We start from the raw sequence: 17,915 nt of genomic DNA, 5'->3' as shown, positions 1-17,915 counted from the left end.
GTTATCCAATGCATTCTCATAGCCTTGAATGAGACAAGGAAAGGAGTGGTTGGCTGAAAATGAGATGCTTTTCACAATATCATACAGTACATTAGTTGTTTCCTCTACAGTCAGAATATGGCTCAACACACAAAAGTGGCATCAATCTCTAAAAAATAGCCTATTCTAACTATTTTCACTGCTCTAGGGTAAATGGCTAGCTCTCTCTCTCCGTCTATGTTTCTATATATATCTCCACCTGAATGTAAGTTGAGCAAAACTTTCCGAGATTTGAACACCTGTATGTAAAAATTAGTTATATCCTGGCCAAAAATCAGGGTGGTGCCTCCAGCAATGCAGACACATCAAAGTTACCAACTACTCCTTGACTCAAAAGGCGCATTGCAGCTCCTTCAGAAAATTTCCTTGCGAATAAAAAACACGGAACAGATGTAGAATTATTACTGCACCACTCTGTCCTATACTCCGTTTCATAGTATACGTGGTTGATATCCTGAAACACACAAGCTAAAGCAAATGACCACACAACATATATACAGAAGAGCAATTTGTATCTGGGACAGCATGAGATAAAATAAACAAACCTTTATTCTTTTTATTTGTTCTGATCCTGCATCTGCATAGCTAAATGTGAAAGGATGCCAACCACCGTTATCCATGTTTGTTGTGGATTGATTCCATACAGTGTACGTAACTGTTCTTCTTTCAAGTTCAGTTTCAAGATCTTTCATCTACAGACCAAAAAGAGGAGAGGAAAGTACAGTCAAGTAATTTAGAATTACAATCAATTATTGGGTGTGGGTGTGGGTGTGGTGGTATATGCATTATAAGGTTATTTTATTTGCTTACTGCGAGTAATGTCTGCACGTAGTGTTCATCAGGTATACAGTTGTGTTGTTTCTGAAGCTTCTGTATCCATTCCAATATTAAATGGTCAACCAATATCACGTCAATGATAGAAATTGAAAATGCAGCATATACTAATGTGCAAAGTTAAAGAATAATGGATAATAATATAAGAAAAATTGGTATATTCAAGGTCTATGATTATATTCACATCGGATCAGGCAGAAAAGGTAACTTACAAGATTCTTCCTGCCCTTACTTGCATCAACTGGCGGACGTCTCTGCAACAAAACGCAAAAAGATTTTTAAGTTTATCAATTTTGTAATTATCCAAACAAATAAATACACACGCAAAACAAAAGTACCTTACAGAACTTCTTGAAGATGGGAAAAACAATTTCATCATCAACAACTTCTTCTGCATGTCTTCGAATCAAGGTGACCCACTGAAGTAGATAACCAATTATATTCATATAGATTAATATCTTTCGATAACTGTTGAAAAGGTTTAGCACCGCTTTCATAAGAAGGCTCAATTACCTAGTAGATAGATTTTATGGATATTTTTAGATTGAGAAAACAAGTCTATTCATATTGCATAACTGTCCGCTACGATTCCAAAGAAGCTCATGTTGACTTATACAAGCAAGTTAGTATTGAATGACTTTAGTAATTTATTGTCTTTTATCTTGTGTGTGAGTGTGAGTGTGTGCATGAAGGGGGAAGGGGGGTTTCTGTGACATCAAAGAGCATGGGCACCAAATTAGTCAAGGATACTTTGACTATCTGGTTAAGTTAAGAGCAGTCAATTTATCTGACAATGAGACAACGCAAATACTACCATTAAACAAGATATTAACCTGCGATCCTTTCCGCCATTTCTGCTTAGGTATAACTGGTGACATCTTTGGATTGTAGCGAACATCTTTTTTGTCAAGAAAGCTGGCAAAGAAAACTCAAATTTAGCTACCCTGTACATATATGACTTTGAATAACCCATATAAAAGAAAATCTAAAACAAGTAGCCAAGACTGAAAGAAATTCAATGAAACCTATTTCAACTTTTATTGACTACCTGTCCACAAAACTTCTTGGAGAACCCATCAGATAGTTGTAAATATAGCTGAAGTTGTACAAAGGGACACAGCTGTTTGAATTGAAACATCTAAAGTCAGAAAACTATCAATGTTTAAGTCACATCTACGCACAAAACCTTAAAGGATACACATATGTATCACACAACATGAAAAATAAAATTTAGCACAAACTGCATACAATAATTTTGAAAATTAGGTGTTTAAATACCCATCAAATGACATCCAAAGTTCAATATGATAGGAAAAATGCAATTTCTCCCTGTGCTGATAACTTTTCTGATTGTTGTTCCCTATACTTTGATATGTAATGTTTAGCCCCATGCACTTTGTCTATTCGCTTGAGTAATTGACTTCCCTTGACTTCAATCCCCTTTGTCCAATGTTGTATCATGGTACTCCAACTAGTTGTATGTTTTAGTAACCCACAAAGCTATAGATGAAATCTGATTATACTGTAAGGGCACAAATACCTCAATATGATACTCATATATCTAGAACTTCAATCACATATTGGAATATTTACCCGGTTATCCAATAAAGATTTTGTTTCAACTAGATTGTATGCTTGGTTGCTTACCGTACCATATTAAGTTGAATCAAAAGAATATGCATGAGTTTATTTGACAAGAACACTGTTCTAGGGTTGTAATGAAGATGACCTGTCTGATAGAAGTATAAATCTTTGATTCGCAGGATCCTGAAGGGCTTCTTCAAAAAGTATCCTCTCAGCTTGAATCATACTTGCTTCTCCCCAGGCTACCTACACCATCATTCCTAATATCAATCTACTGTGTCTAGGAAAAAGAACACTTCAATCAGCAGCAGGAGGTTATCTGTCCTCCAGGTCACACATTCTAGAGTCATCAAGGATAACTCAAGACAAACTTTGAAACGCAACAAAATAATTGTGCATGAAACCTATATGATTTGCATAATTTCATAAATTTTCAATCTATATTAAAACTTATTTCCACATACATCGCCATATCCAAACAATGAATAAAGTGGTGATATTACCTTAATGTTGTTTCTCAGTTGTCGGTCGAAAAAGATTGCCGATCTTGTAGTAGATTCATCAAACACAAAACGCGGCTCAGAATGTATATATATTGAAAAATTAGCCCTATCAACATTCTGCAGAAGAACCAAACGTGCGATTAAAAACTCAAATCAGTGGAAATATAATCATCTCCGAGCACAATCAACATGTTACAACGAGCAAGTCCAAATCTCCTCCTAAAATCCTACTGTTCAGAACTAAAATACCAAAAGAATTTAGAAGCACAAAACCAATAGAACTTCCCCAGCAAACAAAAATTGCGCCAACCTCGAAAAAGCTTTCCCAAAGGAAATCAAGGGGTAAATGTCTCCGAACGAGAAACAGAAACGCGATCTTGGGATTGCCGTTGAAGTCGTAGCTGAGAGAGCGAGATTTCCGCGGCAGAGCAGCCGTGGACTGAGAATACTGCTGGATTCTGAGAAATGCGAAGACGCAAAGCGCAACGGAAACTAGAATCACCAGCTTCCACCCGAAACACAACACGTGGCGCATCGACAAACCCGGCTTCATCGATGCCTGTGCCTTCTTCGTCATGGCCACCGCTCACATACACACACAAATTGCTTAATCTCAATCCTACTCCTTCCTCTTCTTTCTCTTCCTGTTGTTTGAAAATAGAAAAACCAGTAACTAAATCAAGAAATAAGCCGTGAATTCATGGAAGGTGAGTTTGAGAGAGAGAGAGAGAGGAGTACATGTACATTGTAACTGGAGAGCGCGATCGATGGGGTTAAGCAAAGGAATTTATTGAAATAAAATAATTGAAGGGAGAAATAAGGAATCGAAAAGAAAAGTAAAAAAGTTTGGTTTGAAACGGAAGGTTTCTGGCGGTGATTCAGTTGGTTGGGAGGCAGAGCGGAGGGGACAAGTCCAACGACGTCGTGCCGCGTGCGCTTCAAGTGATTTTGCCCCTTCGTCTATTGACACCTCAATTCATTTTAGCTTAAGCTAATCCACACCTAACAACTTGTTAATCCAATCAATAGTTGTTGACTTATTGGTTGCCTTATACTCCTATTATTATTTCAAAACAAGCTCACTTCTTAACCTAATTTTTCTCTAGCAATAGCAATAGCAATACCAACTAGTTTTTGACTCATCAAAATCTGACTGAAAATAACTTTATTTTATAAGTTATTATAATTTTTTTAAAGAAAAATAGCCCCGTCCCTAAAGCAAACAATATAAGAGCCTCTAAAACAAACAATATAAGAGCATAAGAGCGATGTATTTAGATTTGTTATATAAATTATACTTCATCCGTCCACAAAATAAATACATATTTTAGGATGACAAGAATGTTAAGAAATTGATTAAATGCGTGTGAGTGGAATAAGAGACCTACTTTATGAGTGAATTTTGTAGGGTACACTAACCAAAAAAGAAAATGAATACTCATTTAATAAAAAGACTAAAAAGAAAATATAAGAACTCATTTCGTAGACGAGTGGAATATATTATAGAATTTGATGAGAGAATCACTTTACATTTTAAAACAACTTTAGACTTAGCTATAGTCCAGTCTCCTTCTTAACTATTTTACCCACCTACAATAGTTAACTATGACAAAATATGAAGATAACTTAAAATTATGGGCTATAATTTAACCACATGCCACCCGATCAAAATTTGATTAATTATCTGAATCCGTTTAAATTTATAAATATAAGTAATAATAGTAATTGTTTATTCATTAATTATCTGAATCCGTTTAAATTTATAAATATAAATAATAATAGTAGTTGTTTATTCATTTAAATGAGCGTTAAACATTGCAAAGTAAACATTAATATAACAAATAGTATAATTGACAAAAGATTAAAAAACAATAAAAATCATGGAAACATTTAGATTGATTTAAATTGATTTACATATCCTTACTTGTCCAAAATTGATTTAAAAGTGATTTTTATTACATGTTGAGACGTGAGTTCTGACCTTTTATATTAGATTTCTAAGCATCATCAATTTTACATATCCTTACTTGTCCAAAATTGATTTAAAAGTGATTTATATATTTTTTAAAAGAAAAATAGCCCCGTCCCTAAAGCAAACAATATAAGAGCCCCTAAAACAAACAATATAAGAGCCATGTATTTAGATTTGTTATGTAAATTATACTTCATCCGTCCACAAAATAAATACCTATTTTAAGATGACACGAATTTTAAGAAATTGATTAAATGCGTGTGAGTGGAATAAGAGACCTACTTTATGAGTGGATTTTGTAGGGTACATTAACCAAAAAAGAAAATGAATACTCATTTAATAAAAAGACTAAAAAGAAAATACGAGTACTCATTTCGTAGACGTGTGGAATATATTATAGAATTTGATGAGAGAATCACTTTACATTTTAAAACGACTTTAGACTTAGCTATAGTCCAGTCACCTTCTTAATTATTTTACCCACCTACAATAGTTAACTATGACAAAATATGAAGATAACTTAAAATTATGGGCTATAATTTAACCACATGGATTCGTTTAGAATGAATATACTCGTAAGATCGTACCCGATCAAAATTTGATTAATTATCTGAATCCGTTTAAATTTATAAATATAAGTAATAATAGTAATTGTTTATTCATTAATTATCTGAATCCGTTTAAATTTATAAATATAAATAATAATAGTAGTTGTTTATTCATTTAAATGAGCGTTAAACATTGCAAAGTAAACATTAATGACAAATAGTATAAATGACAAAAGATTAAAAAACAATAAAAATCATGGAAACATTTAGATTAATGGTTGGACCATTGATAATTTACATATCCTTACTTGTCCAAAATTGATTTAAAAGTGATTTTTATTACATGTTGAGACGTGAGTTCTGACCTTTTATATTAGATTTCTAAGCATCATCAATTTTAGAGTTTGAAATATCATAACTGACTTTTAAGCATCAAACTTCTAAAGATTGTCTTATCTGAAGTATGAAAGACTAATTTTCATAATTTTATCCTTGTAACTTACACTATTTACCCATCATGTGAGACATTTTCTCCACTATCTCTAAACAACTTTTTATTAAAATCCATATCGAGATCAACTATGCATATTTATGGAGGACGATGGGAGTATAAATATATTACATATAAAGCATAACTATTATAAATAAAGGAGTTTTGAGGAAAATTAAAATGGTGATGTTGTAGGTTACCACATAAGAGAGATTATTGCATTATATTGCCTTATTATATACTCCTATGTCCTCCAAATAATTTTTTATGGGTGGAGAGCCACTAGTTTTAAGATAAAAAGATGAAGATGTGAAAAATAAGAATAAATTAGTGTGGTGAAAAAGTAAAAGTAAGTGATGTATTATTAGTGATGAGATATAGTTTAAAAATAGAAAGAATTTTGTTAGGCCAGACCAAAAAAGAGAATTAAGAGGCTATTTGAGGGATAAAAGGAAGGGGTGTAAGGAGTTAGTCTCACACACGCTCAATTCCAGAAGATGTGAAAATAGGCAGTCACATAATTAATCAAAAAAAACAAAATAAAATGAAAATAATAATGTCATAAAGCAATGAAGAATAATAAAATACAATAAAAATAACATCTGAAAATATCTGGATGAATGTTCGTCTGTACAGAATAATCAGCTAACCATTCAACAATATACAAAATCACCAAAAATCTTAACTATAAGAAGCCAACCAACTCTGCAGAACCGTCCGTTTCCTTCAAAAATCGACTCGAATCTGCTTGCGAAAGGAACTACCTTTGCGCCACCTTGACGCTCTGCGCATCTACAATAATATTCAAAATCTTACCGGGAACAAAAATCCTCTTCTTGATTGTTTTATCATCTAGGAACTTGGACAGTTTGGGATCCGATGAAGCTAGTCCGAAAGCGTCTTCCTCGGTGCATTGCTTATCGACCTCAATGGTGCCCCTCGTCTTCCCGTTGATTTGGACGGGTAAAACCACCACCGACTCCTTCAAGTAATCAGGGTTCCCCTGCAATAGCTAGACATCACCAACAGCCTCCACACACCAAGTGTGGCTACTTATCTAGTAGCCGACGCACGTTCAAAATCTTCATTTTGTTTGATTAATGGATATTTTGATGGAGAGGAATGTAAGCATTCATTCAGATTTTTTGTTGCGAGTTCAATACATCATATTCATTTTCTGGGATCAAAACGTAACAATAAGTTTCATTAAGGTTGGAAACTCATACCTTGGGGTAAGGCTCATAAGCCAGTGAACTTGAGTGACCAAGGCGAGACCATAGCTCCTCGGACATGTGAGGCGCATAAGGTGATAGTAGTAAAACAAATTGTTCGATGACTGGCCTTGGAAGTTTGTCCCACTATAAAAAAACAAAGCAAAAAACGTATTTGAACTTTTGAATTGTATATAAATCAGCATTTGACGAATCGGCTCTCCAATACTACATCTCATATCAGCATCAGTTCTTAAGTAGATTTTAATGGAAGCTAGAAGACTATTCAGTCACATAATTCGCTAAGGAAATAAGGAGAAAATCCCTAGACGTTGTTATCTCAGGTAACATGAAATCAATTAATCAAGGATGATCATAAATGAATAAACCCTTTATCTCCATAAAATCGTCCAGGCATTGTCCCATGTTCAGTCCAAAAAACAGCAGAGAGAGAGAGAGGAGGAGGAGGATAAGTTAAAAAAGGTAGGGAGGTGACTACCTTATATGCTGCATTGATGAATTCCATCATTGCAGAAATTCCAGTGTTAAACCGCGTTCCTTCAATTTCTTCTGTCACCTGTCATAATAAACAATTTGCTAATTAGAGTGCTTATAAATCTGTGACACCAGAAATGTTACATATAAACATAGAAGAGATAAGAACTATCATTTCAGGAGTAATCAAGAACACACTCTTAAATGCAGTTGTATTTTAAAAAGAACTTAGAGGGTGTTTTGTTAAGCTTATTTTAGAAAGCTTATAAGCTTATAAGATGTTTGAAGAGCTTATAAAATGTAATATCTCAAGAGCTTATAAGCTATCAAAGTGTTTGGATAGTTGAGCTTAATTATAAGCTAGAGATATAATTGTAAGTTCGAGAGAAAAAATTGAAGAAAAATGAAATTGAAAGATATATGATGGAAATAACAAACCACGGTAGGGTTATTTACGTAAAATGGTTATTGCTCATAAGATTATGAAAAAGTAAGTTGGGGCTGAGAAACTTATTGTTTGGGGAGCTTATTTTTACAGCTTATAAGCTGTTTAGGAGCAAGCTTATAAGCTCAGCCAACACCCCCTTAATTAAGAGAAGGGTTGCTGTGATATGTACAACATTTCAATTCAGTACGATACTTGTTGGACAAAAAGCTTAAAAGTGGGAAACAGAAACAACATCTGCAACAGAGTTACATAAATAATTACCTTACTAATGCATCGGTGAAGACAACGAAGCTGTTCGAGAGAAGGCTCCCCATCGAGATCCACTGTTCCAACGTTGAATTTACCATCAAGTGACGGAGAACCAACAACCAATCTCCAAACTCTTGCGAGAAAGCGATGGACACCATCAATGCCACTTGTACTCCATGTTTTTGAATCTCTATGAGTGCAATATGGAAGTAAATAAATACTAACATAATAAAGCAGATTTAAGTGATATATTCTAATTGCCAAAATAAATGACTGAAATTTTAATATAATAGAAAGATAATACATAGGAAAAGGGGAAAAAACCTGAATGGGCCCATGAACATTTCATATAAACGAAGAGAATCTGCACCATATTGTGAAACGACATCATCTGGGTTAACAACATTTCCCCTACTCTTACTCATCTTGTGAGCACGGCCAATCAAGCGAATATCAGGATTCTCTTTCAACACGAAATAATCACCAGATTTTGTTACCTATTTCAGAACAATATATCAGGATTTTGTCTTTCAAGCGACACATCATAAAGTTATGGCCTTTACAAACATTAAATTGGGAACTATACCATTTGAAAAACAAGTCTAGAACGAGTTACAGTGGAAAAAATATAGATACTGATATAATATTGCATCATTCCAGCAGAAATAAAGAGAGAAGTTTAAGCATATGAGAATGACATGCCTTCTCCTCGGGTACAATTTCTTGGCTGAGGCTCCCCATTTCATCAACAGAATCAGCAGAAACTAGATTACCATCTGAATCCCTGAAAGCTATATATTGAACCTGCCACACGAGCAATTATATATTAGCACAACAGTAATATTATTAAATAAGGATTAAGCAAATGTATGCTTACTTCTCCAAGAATAATTCCCTGGTTAATGACACATTGAAAAGGTTCTTTAGTTGAGACGACACCAACATCATAAAGAACCTGAACGAAGTAAAAGGTCATTATTTCAAAAAAACAAACAAAAAGAACTAAAGAATTACTAGCTTCTGAATATTATGACTTACATCTAACAAATAACGCAACTAGCAAGCAGACCATTAAATTTTGTATTTCTCATATTTTGGGTGAGTTAATTGTGCTAAAACCGAAGAATCAGAAGCAGCAAACTTATTACACCTGGCTATTTCAGATTTGTGATGTTGCGAGACTAAATCAACAAAGTTGACTCATTGGTTGAAAATAATCCCTTTCTAACCCCAAGGTGTACAGGTTAAGGCATTCCAAACTTTTTAGTTACAGGCCTTGCTGCCTGGATAAAGACTCAGATTTTTCTCCATTAAACTGTACATTCTTAGTACTCAGAACAACATTATTCATAATTAACGGTAGAAAACTAGAGGGGAAACTGATTGTTCTCCAACAAAAAAGGCAGACAAGCTCTCTTATTCCTGCAGCTAGAACAAGTTTACCTTGTGCCAGAATCTAGCATACAGTAAGTGAAGAACTGCATGTTCAGCACCGCCAACGTACACATCAACAGGGCTCCAATACCTGCGAAGAAGAACAAATATTAAAAGAGACAGAAGTTATCCAAACATGAAGTATAAAATGAACACTCAAATCATATTAGACTACTAATATGTACAAGTTAAACTTACATTTCTTTTTCCTTGTCAACCAATGCATTCGGATTTCTAGGGTCCATGAACCTCAGGTAGTACCTGTATTTTAATATAAGAACTAAATATTTAGTGAGCCCTATACCAAGCATGAAAACTATTTTGGATATCATTCACTATGCTGACAATGTTTGGAAATCACAATTGCGCCAAAGATGAGTTTTGCACCAAGAAGCTTAATATAATGTCAATTCATGTTTCCTTGTCAAACCAGATATAACAGTGCCAATATTATTTATACTTGTTAGCTGTAGAAATAAGTCGCACCAGCAAGAACCAGCCCATTGAGGCATAGTGTTTGTCTCCCGCTGAGCTGATTTCCCAGAGATAGGGTCAACTGTTTGCACCTGAGACACATCATCCATATATGTTTCAGGAAGAAAAGATACAGCAAAAAAAAGATACCAAGTTGGGGTAATGGATCCTAACGATGTGGTAAAGGGCTTAAGAATTGCTATAATTCACATAGTTAGGTCTCATCTAGCTATATCACATCAAAGGGACATCTCTGCATAACTTTGACCCGCTTGAACTCTTAGAAGAAAATAAACATACCCAAGAAAGGGCCTTTGTCAATGGTGGCTCCCCAGTCCCAGTTGGAGTAAAATCATCCAACTCAGGCAGGGTAAGAGGCAGCTCAGCTTCAGAAACTGGAATACATTCACCTGTACCATCTAGAAATACGACAGGAATAGGCTCTCCCCAATAACGCTGCCGAGCAAATAGCCAATCCCTTAATTTATAGTTCACCTATAGGAATATAAATTCGCACAACTTGTAAACTTGTCCAATGTGGAAGTCAAGTGCAAACAAAACAAAGCCCCCAACACCAAGCAACGTAGTTAAAGAGAACTTCCACATTCAGAACGAAGAAAAGGTACCTTTTTCATTCCACATCCAGTTTTCTCAACCCATTCAATGACCTTAGACGCAGCATCTTTGCTAGGTAGACCATTAATGTTAAGTCCTGAAGTTGGACTTGATGAATTTATCATCGTACCTGCACTGGTGTAAGCCTTGTCAAGGTAACTGAAACTTCCATTTTCTGGAGTCACAACCCCAAAGACGGGAATATTGTACTTCAAAGCAAACTCGTGGTCTCGTGTGTCATGTGCAGGTACAGCCATAATTGCTCCTGTTCCATAGCTGTCATATAAAATTGCAAAAACTCATGAGATCAACCAAAGTTCTTGTAAGACAATAATTTTTTTTCTTTGTAGATGCACCTCCTTCATAGTCAAAGGACACTAAAGTTATGAAACTAAAAATCCTTTGCAAGAGAAATCAAAGAACAAGGAGGAACAATCACTTACCTTCCCAAAACATAGTCAGCTATCCAAATTGGAATAGCTAATCCATTAGCTGGATTTCTTGCATAGCTACCACTAAATACTCCAGTTTTTTCCTTCTGGAGCTCAGTCCTCTCCAGATCACTCTTTCTGGAGGCAAGTTCTTTGTACTCTTCGACCTGCATTAAAAAGGTATTTCTTTCATAATGCCTACTGACCTCAGATTTCATAGATACAAGACAGAATGGAGACTTACAACTTCTCTTTGAGAATCAGATATGATGGCTGGCAGTAGTACATGTTCAGGAGCCAGGACCAAGTAACTAACAAGTCAGAGAAATGTAGTCAGCAACCATAGTTGTTGCAAAAGAAACAGAAACGAGGGATAATAAAAATAGAGCATGTACGTTGCACCAAATATCGTATCAGGCCTCGTGGTATAAACAGTAATTTTAACGTCACATTCTAAACCATCACTATCCATGATACTGAATTGCAGCTCTGCTCCTTCTGATTTCCCTATCCAGTTCCTTTGCATTTCCTTAACACTTTCAGGCCAGTCAAGGCCATCTAAATCTTCAAGGAGACGGTCAGCATATGCAGTAATCTTCAGCATCCATTGCCGCATAGGCTGCTCGGCAATAAACAATGAACTGTAAAATCATAAAACCATCCAACTAATGAAAACAAGGAATGTTGCCAAAAGATGTGCACAGAAATATTGCAGAAAACAATTAATTATTAGATAATAAATCTATAACGTACTTTTCTAATAACTGGGTGTCCCCCACGCTCGCTAACTCCATCCACTACTTCTTCATTTGCCAAAACAGTTCCCAGAGCAGGGCACCAGTTCACAGGAACTTCAGCCTGTGTTACAAACTGTTCAGAGCACCACCGTACATCCTGATGTAATGAAGTGATCGAGATTATTTTCAAGAGAACTTCATACCTGATATGCCAATCCTCTCTTCAAGAGCTGCAGAAATATCCACTGCGTCCATCTGTAATAATCTGGCTCAGTTGTAGAAATTTCACGATCCCAGTCATATGAGAAGCCCAATAATTTAAGCTGGGTACAATTACTGATGTCAGTATAACAAGTCTGAACCAATTGATGATATCAAATCGGTCGTCTGCTAAATGAAGTGATTTCGTGTAAACTGGCTATAAATATAATGTCAATTTGAAGCCTACTTTCAAAAACTAAAACAGTCATTTCCAAGTGTTGGATGCAACTCTTCCAAAACTGCTCATTTATCTTGATTTGATTTGGTTTGATTTGCAAGCTAGCTGGTTGCGTAATCTCGATAGATTTTTTTTCTTGGAAAGAATGAATCCAGCAATCAACATTCATCTGGGAAAGATATGTTCTGACCTGAGAGCGGAATCGATCAATGTTTCTGAACGTTGTAATCTTTGGGTGCGTCCCTGTCTGTGAACAATAATTTGTGAAATTAAGAGTGGAACAGGAGAGACCGCGGCGCAGAAATGAGAAATCACATTGAGGAAGGAGAAATTACCTCGATTGCATATTGCTCTGCAGGTAAACCAAATGCATCCCAACCCATTGGATGCAACACATTGAAACCTTGCATCCGTTTAAGTCTAGCAAGGATATCCGTAGCAGTATAACCAAGAGGATGCCCCACATGTAAACCAGCCCCACTGAAACAACGAAATTACAAATCTAATGATTGATGTTTACGCCAAATGACTTCGAACCAGAATTTTATCTACACTCCTTCATAATTATGTTAGAATTGATCGCAATTGCTGATTCAGCTAAGCCAGCTGGTGGAAAGATTGCTTTACTCCCCAATCCATATACACAATCCAAAAAATTTAAACTAAAGTATTAGAGAATGAGGAAGATAAGGAAGCTGGGATCATATAACACGTCAAAAGCTTAAATTCAACCTCAACAAGCAAACCCCGAATCCATAAGATGAGAGAGAAGGGGACCTGGGATAAGGAAACATGTCGAGAACGTAGAATTTGGGCTTGGAAGTATCGATCTCATCGGGCGTCCGAAAAGTCTTGTTCTCCTCCCAGTAACGCTGCCACTTGGGCTCTATTTCGTGAAACGGATATGCTCTCCTCACTCCATCTTCTCCACTGCCGCTGAGTTCTTCACTTGTTTGACTAGAACTAGAATTTCCACCGTCATTTGTGAGCTTTGAGCAATTCAGTATTCGGAGGCGGGAAAATGAAAAGCGAGGACCGCGGCGATGGAGAAGGGGTTGGCGGCGGCATAGAGAATAACTCGCCGGAAATGGAGGTAGTGCGAAGTGAATCCGTGCGGCGGGTTGAATCTGGGTGAACATTGGCGTCGCCGGAGTTTGTTACCGTTGTTGAGTGAGGATTGAATTTGAGGGTGTGGTGAGGGAGAGAGTATATAGATAAAGTTTAGTTGGGCTTGACGGCAAACAGAATTACCGGCTCATTTTCTATTGAGACCCTGCCCCATTATCAATGGGGCTTTTGCTTTAATACCCAAATTTCAAATCACATGTACTCAAATTATTCATTTTTTTTATTTGCTACACAACATACTTATTTTATTTTTTTAATAATTACACAAAAATAATCGGGTTAACCCGCACTCAGATCCTAACTCGCATCCTGATCTGAACCTGCTTCCTAATCCAAATTGTGTAAATGACATTATTCGGTTATACAAATGACACTACTTATAATTGACACTATTTGATTATATAAATGACACTGTAATATTTTAAAATGTTATAATGTCATTTTCAATCCTATAATGTCATTTAAAATATTATAATATCAATTACAAGAAGTGTCATTTATACTTCTGAATAGTGTCAATTATACACAATGTCATTTACAATGTTATAATGTCATTTATAAGCAGCGTTATTTGTATAACAGAATAATGTCAATTACAGACAATGTCATTTGTATATCTAAATTATGTTATTTACATAATTTGGATCATGATGCGGGTTCGGATCAGAATGCAGGTTAATCCGGTTGTATGATACACCCGGTTATACCCAAGACCACCTCTAATAATTATTGGTTTAAGTTATTTTAATTTTGATATATATATATATATATATATATATATATATATATATATATATATATATCTAGAGAGAACTACATTAGTTGTGAAAACGTGAGAACTATCAAATCTAATGCATCCACTGTAAAAATTAATGCATTCGCTGTTAAAATTAATACACTTAAAAAAATTGTTGGATAATGCATCCACCGTAGATCTTAATGATCGAATGAAGAAAATTGTTCTCCGTTTTTCTTTTATTTAGTGGTTTTTTCTTGAACATATCCCTATATATATAGGGTCGCATTCAATGGAGACCATTTCTTATATAGAGAATGAAGACCAAATCAAGGCCATTCATCTCAATCCAATCAATGATCCAGATTATTTCCTGATTTGATTTTTCATGTAATTAAATAATGGTTAATTACATTTATTTAATCCAAAAAGGGCAAAAACGTCCACTCAAATCCATGAATTATGGCATCTGGTTGAACAATTCCCGAAAATTACTCTCTTCCAATTCTGGGACCTGATCCGTCAATGAACATAATAGGTGAACATTAGTATGTTCATTTGTTTTCCGACGAACATATTGATGAACATTAGTATGTTCATTTATTTTTCTACGAACATATCGATGAACATTAATATGTTCATTTGTTTTTCTACGAACATATCATCCAGCATTAGTATGTTCATTCATTTTTTTACGAACATATCAACGAACATTAGTACGTTCATTAATATTTTCTACGAACATTAGGTTCAAACTCCTTAATCAACCAAATTTTTCCATTATTTTTGCAGAAATCAACCAACAGAATTTATACAAAGGTTCTACCTTTTAACACCCAACTGGACTTTACAACCAACAGAATTTACGAATTTTGTAGCACAGAACCACCAAAATGGTAAAATTCATCTCACAAAATCGAAAATAGGGAGTGATTTCTCTGTCCGGCGCTATTTTAACTCGGTGGTGACTGAAACTGGTGCGAGAAGGCGGCGACAACTGGAGGGTGGTGGTCATGGCACCTGCGGTGGTCGCCGGAGATCGAAAGAAAATGGTGCAGATTTAGGGATCTAGGGTGCGGTGGCAGTGGCTCCACCTGCGATGACGACCATTACCAAGGCAGGAAGGGATGGCGATTTTGAGGAGAGAGGGACGGACGTGGGGGAGCGGCGCTGCTGGTCTGGCGCGTCTTGGGGAGATTGGGGAGGCGGCGGAGCAGCAGCAGGAGAGATGGAGGCGATTAGGAAGGTGGCGGGGCAGCAGCAGGAGAGATGGGGAGGCAGCGGAGCAGTAGGAGAGATGGGGAGGCGGCGGAGCAACAGAGATGGAGGCGGCGGGGGAGGGGGAGAGTGATTGAGACAGAGAGATAGAGAGAGAGCGTGAATGAGAGAGAGTGAGATTAGGGTTAAATAGAAAATGACATGCTTAACCTTTTGATTATAAAATAAATGAAAATTAATAAAATTAATCAATTAAATTACCACCATTAGATTAAGTTAGATCAAGGAACCAGATTTGGTCTTCATTCTCTATATAGGGGAGTGGTCTCCATTGAACTCTCCCATATATATATATATATATGTGGTATCAGAGCCAAATTGGTGATAATAGAGGAGAAGTAAAATCTTCATTTTTCAAGAGAAACTTTCTATCTAATTTATAAATTGAAAGTTGTTGATTGCTCTACACGAGCTTTGCTCTAAGTCAGGTACCGTAAAGCCTGTAAAGCCTAAAGGGTAAGGTAGGATAAATCCTTGACAGTATCAATCAAAACTCTTCAATGAATAAATTAGTAAGAAGTCTTTCTAAGAAGAAGTCCTCTTCAAATAATTCAAAGAATTACAAAAATAAAGAAATTGTTTTATCTGAAAATTTTGAGAGAAATTTACAAGATTGGAAATTACCAAAGATCTCTCAAACAAAAATTTATAAACAAGGAACCTTCGAATTCCGAAGTGATTATATCGTAAAAACGATAGAACAATCAATCCCTCTCATTGGAGGATTTGATTCTTTTAAACTTCTTTCTAAAGATCTAATTGAAGATCATAAATCTCAAAATTATAAATTTTTACATCTAGGAATGGTTCAAATTGGGTTAAAACCATTAACTAGAGAAGGTCTAAATGTCAGTGCCTTAATTATGGTCAGAGACCAAAGGCATCTTCAATTCGAAGATTCTTTACTAGGAATTGTTGAATCCTCACTTTGTGATGGTCCAATATATTTTAGTTGTTTCCCAAATTTTCCTGTGTCTTTATCTGATCCAACAATTATGGATACTCTTACTTTAAATATAAAGACTGATGGTTTTAAAATGAATTCCCGTACAGAAAATATTGTTCTTACTTATAGAATTTGCTATAAAGCAATGAACACTACTATTTCTAGATTTAATATTCAAACTGATCAAATAAGATCTAGAAATGGTGAAACAACTCTTTTTATTACTGATACTGCCAAAGGAAATTTAGCAGTACCAAAAACCATAAAATGGAATCAAGTGTCTCTTCCAGAAGTCTGGAAACTTGAAAATATTACACCACCTGTTAAAGAGGAAAAAAGAGAACTTGAAAGCATCGTTCAATATGTAGACGGTGATGTTGAAATCAAGTTCAAATCTAGAAGGTTTCGTCTTAAATTAGATGAAGAACTTTTAAGTACTTCTAGAGCTTCTACTTCTTCCGTTCCTCTATCTGATTTTGAAAGAGTCAGTATATCTGGAATTAATAAAACTCCAGAACAGGTTTCTCAACCTGAATACAAGGTTGAAGTCCCAGAGAGTAGAAATTATAGGAGAAATACTGGATCTCCTACACTCTCCGATATGGGTTATAGCAGTAATATCTTTATGATTAAAAATCTTTCTTTCTCTAAAAGAGTAGAGAAAAGTCTTAATAAGACTAAAAATAGTGAAAAGAGAAAATGGTTTCTTTATTCTCTTTCTACAGGTCAAAAATCTCTTTATACAAAAAGATATGATGAGTGGAGTGAAACTCATGGATTAAAATTAGATTTTTTCTCTTGGCTTAAAAATCTTTATTTTCCACAAAGAGAAAAAGAATTTCCTGATTTTAATAATAAAAGTTTTTTATCAGTTTTAGAAAAGAAATATAAAATTTATTCTCATGAAACTGATGAAGCTGTTGAGGAAATTCATCCTCCATTTTCTACTCTTGTTCTTAAAACAGGAGAAAAAGAGATTTTCGCTACTCCTATTAAATCCGAATCTGGAAAAGGAGATTTTGATAATATCATTCAGCAAAATAATTTTACTAATCTTGCTTTACATTCTCTTGGTAATCAAACCAATAGAATTGAAGAGATGCTTTGTCCTAAAAAGGAAAAGTATACAGATACGCTTATGATTAAACCTCCTCCTAATCTTAAAAAAGAAAATTTTCTGTTAAGTTCTAAAAAGGACAATGATTTTTTAGATGGTCTAATTACTAGACTGCAAAAAATTAGTGTGACTGAAAAACATGATAAACCTGGAAGCAGTTATAAACATGTTTCGGTTATCACTAAAGAAGAAAATTCTTCTAATGAC

General features: G+C 35.2%; 3 protein-coding genes across 5 annotated transcripts in view; 1 reads left to right on the top strand and 2 right to left on the bottom strand.

Moving 5' to 3' along the window:
- The window catches only part of LOC130985853 (probable long-chain-alcohol O-fatty-acyltransferase 5), a 266,259-nt gene that overhangs the window by 213,481 nt on the left and 34,863 nt on the right, over window positions 1-17,915 (top strand). The gene's annotated exons all lie outside the window — the stretch shown is intronic.
- Window positions 50-4,069, bottom strand: LOC130985851 (glycosyltransferase BC10-like). 2 transcript variants are annotated; one of them, XM_057909015.1, is made up of 11 exons: window positions 3,699-4,069; window positions 3,271-3,604; window positions 2,961-3,077; window positions 2,603-2,703; window positions 1,922-1,993; window positions 1,707-1,788; window positions 1,212-1,292; window positions 1,086-1,127; window positions 850-909; window positions 585-731; window positions 50-493 (listed from the first exon to the last, which is right to left on the bottom strand). In XM_057909015.1, the coding sequence occupies exons 2-11, from the start codon at window positions 3,535-3,537 to the stop codon at window positions 314-316; spliced, it is 1,149 nt and encodes a 382-aa protein (XP_057764998.1). In that variant the 5' UTR covers window positions 3,538-3,604; window positions 3,699-4,069; the 3' UTR covers window positions 50-313. The 2 variants fall into 2 exon arrangements, with proteins under 2 accessions (XP_057764998.1, XP_057764997.1); XM_057909014.1 differs by having other exon boundaries at window positions 3,705-3,994.
- On the bottom strand, window positions 6,511-13,769 carry LOC130985843 (leucine--tRNA ligase, chloroplastic/mitochondrial). Of its 2 annotated transcripts, none has more exons than XM_057909000.1 (20): window positions 13,281-13,769; window positions 12,839-12,983; window positions 12,694-12,750; window positions 12,268-12,319; window positions 12,081-12,185; window positions 11,723-11,946; window positions 11,572-11,638; window positions 11,340-11,494; window positions 10,908-11,172; window positions 10,582-10,776; window positions 10,294-10,373; window positions 10,006-10,068; window positions 9,817-9,898; window positions 9,251-9,328; window positions 9,076-9,177; window positions 8,698-8,870; window positions 8,386-8,563; window positions 7,681-7,758; window positions 7,197-7,328; window positions 6,511-6,973 (listed from the first exon to the last, which is right to left on the bottom strand). In XM_057909000.1, exons 1-20 carry the CDS (start codon window positions 13,336-13,338, stop codon window positions 6,731-6,733), a joined length of 2,532 nt encoding a protein of 843 aa, XP_057764983.1. In that variant the 5' UTR covers window positions 13,339-13,769; the 3' UTR covers window positions 6,511-6,730. The 2 variants fall into 2 exon arrangements, with proteins under 2 accessions (XP_057764983.1, XP_057764982.1); XM_057908999.1 differs by having other exon boundaries at window positions 12,268-12,387; window positions 13,281-13,765.

This window comes from Salvia miltiorrhiza, chromosome 5 (assembly GCF_028751815.1).
Source record: "Salvia miltiorrhiza cultivar Shanhuang (shh) chromosome 5, IMPLAD_Smil_shh, whole genome shotgun sequence".
NCBI classification, from domain to species: Eukaryota; Viridiplantae; Streptophyta; class Magnoliopsida; order Lamiales; family Lamiaceae; genus Salvia; species Salvia miltiorrhiza.
This window is presented reverse-complemented; position numbering and strand designations above follow the sequence as displayed.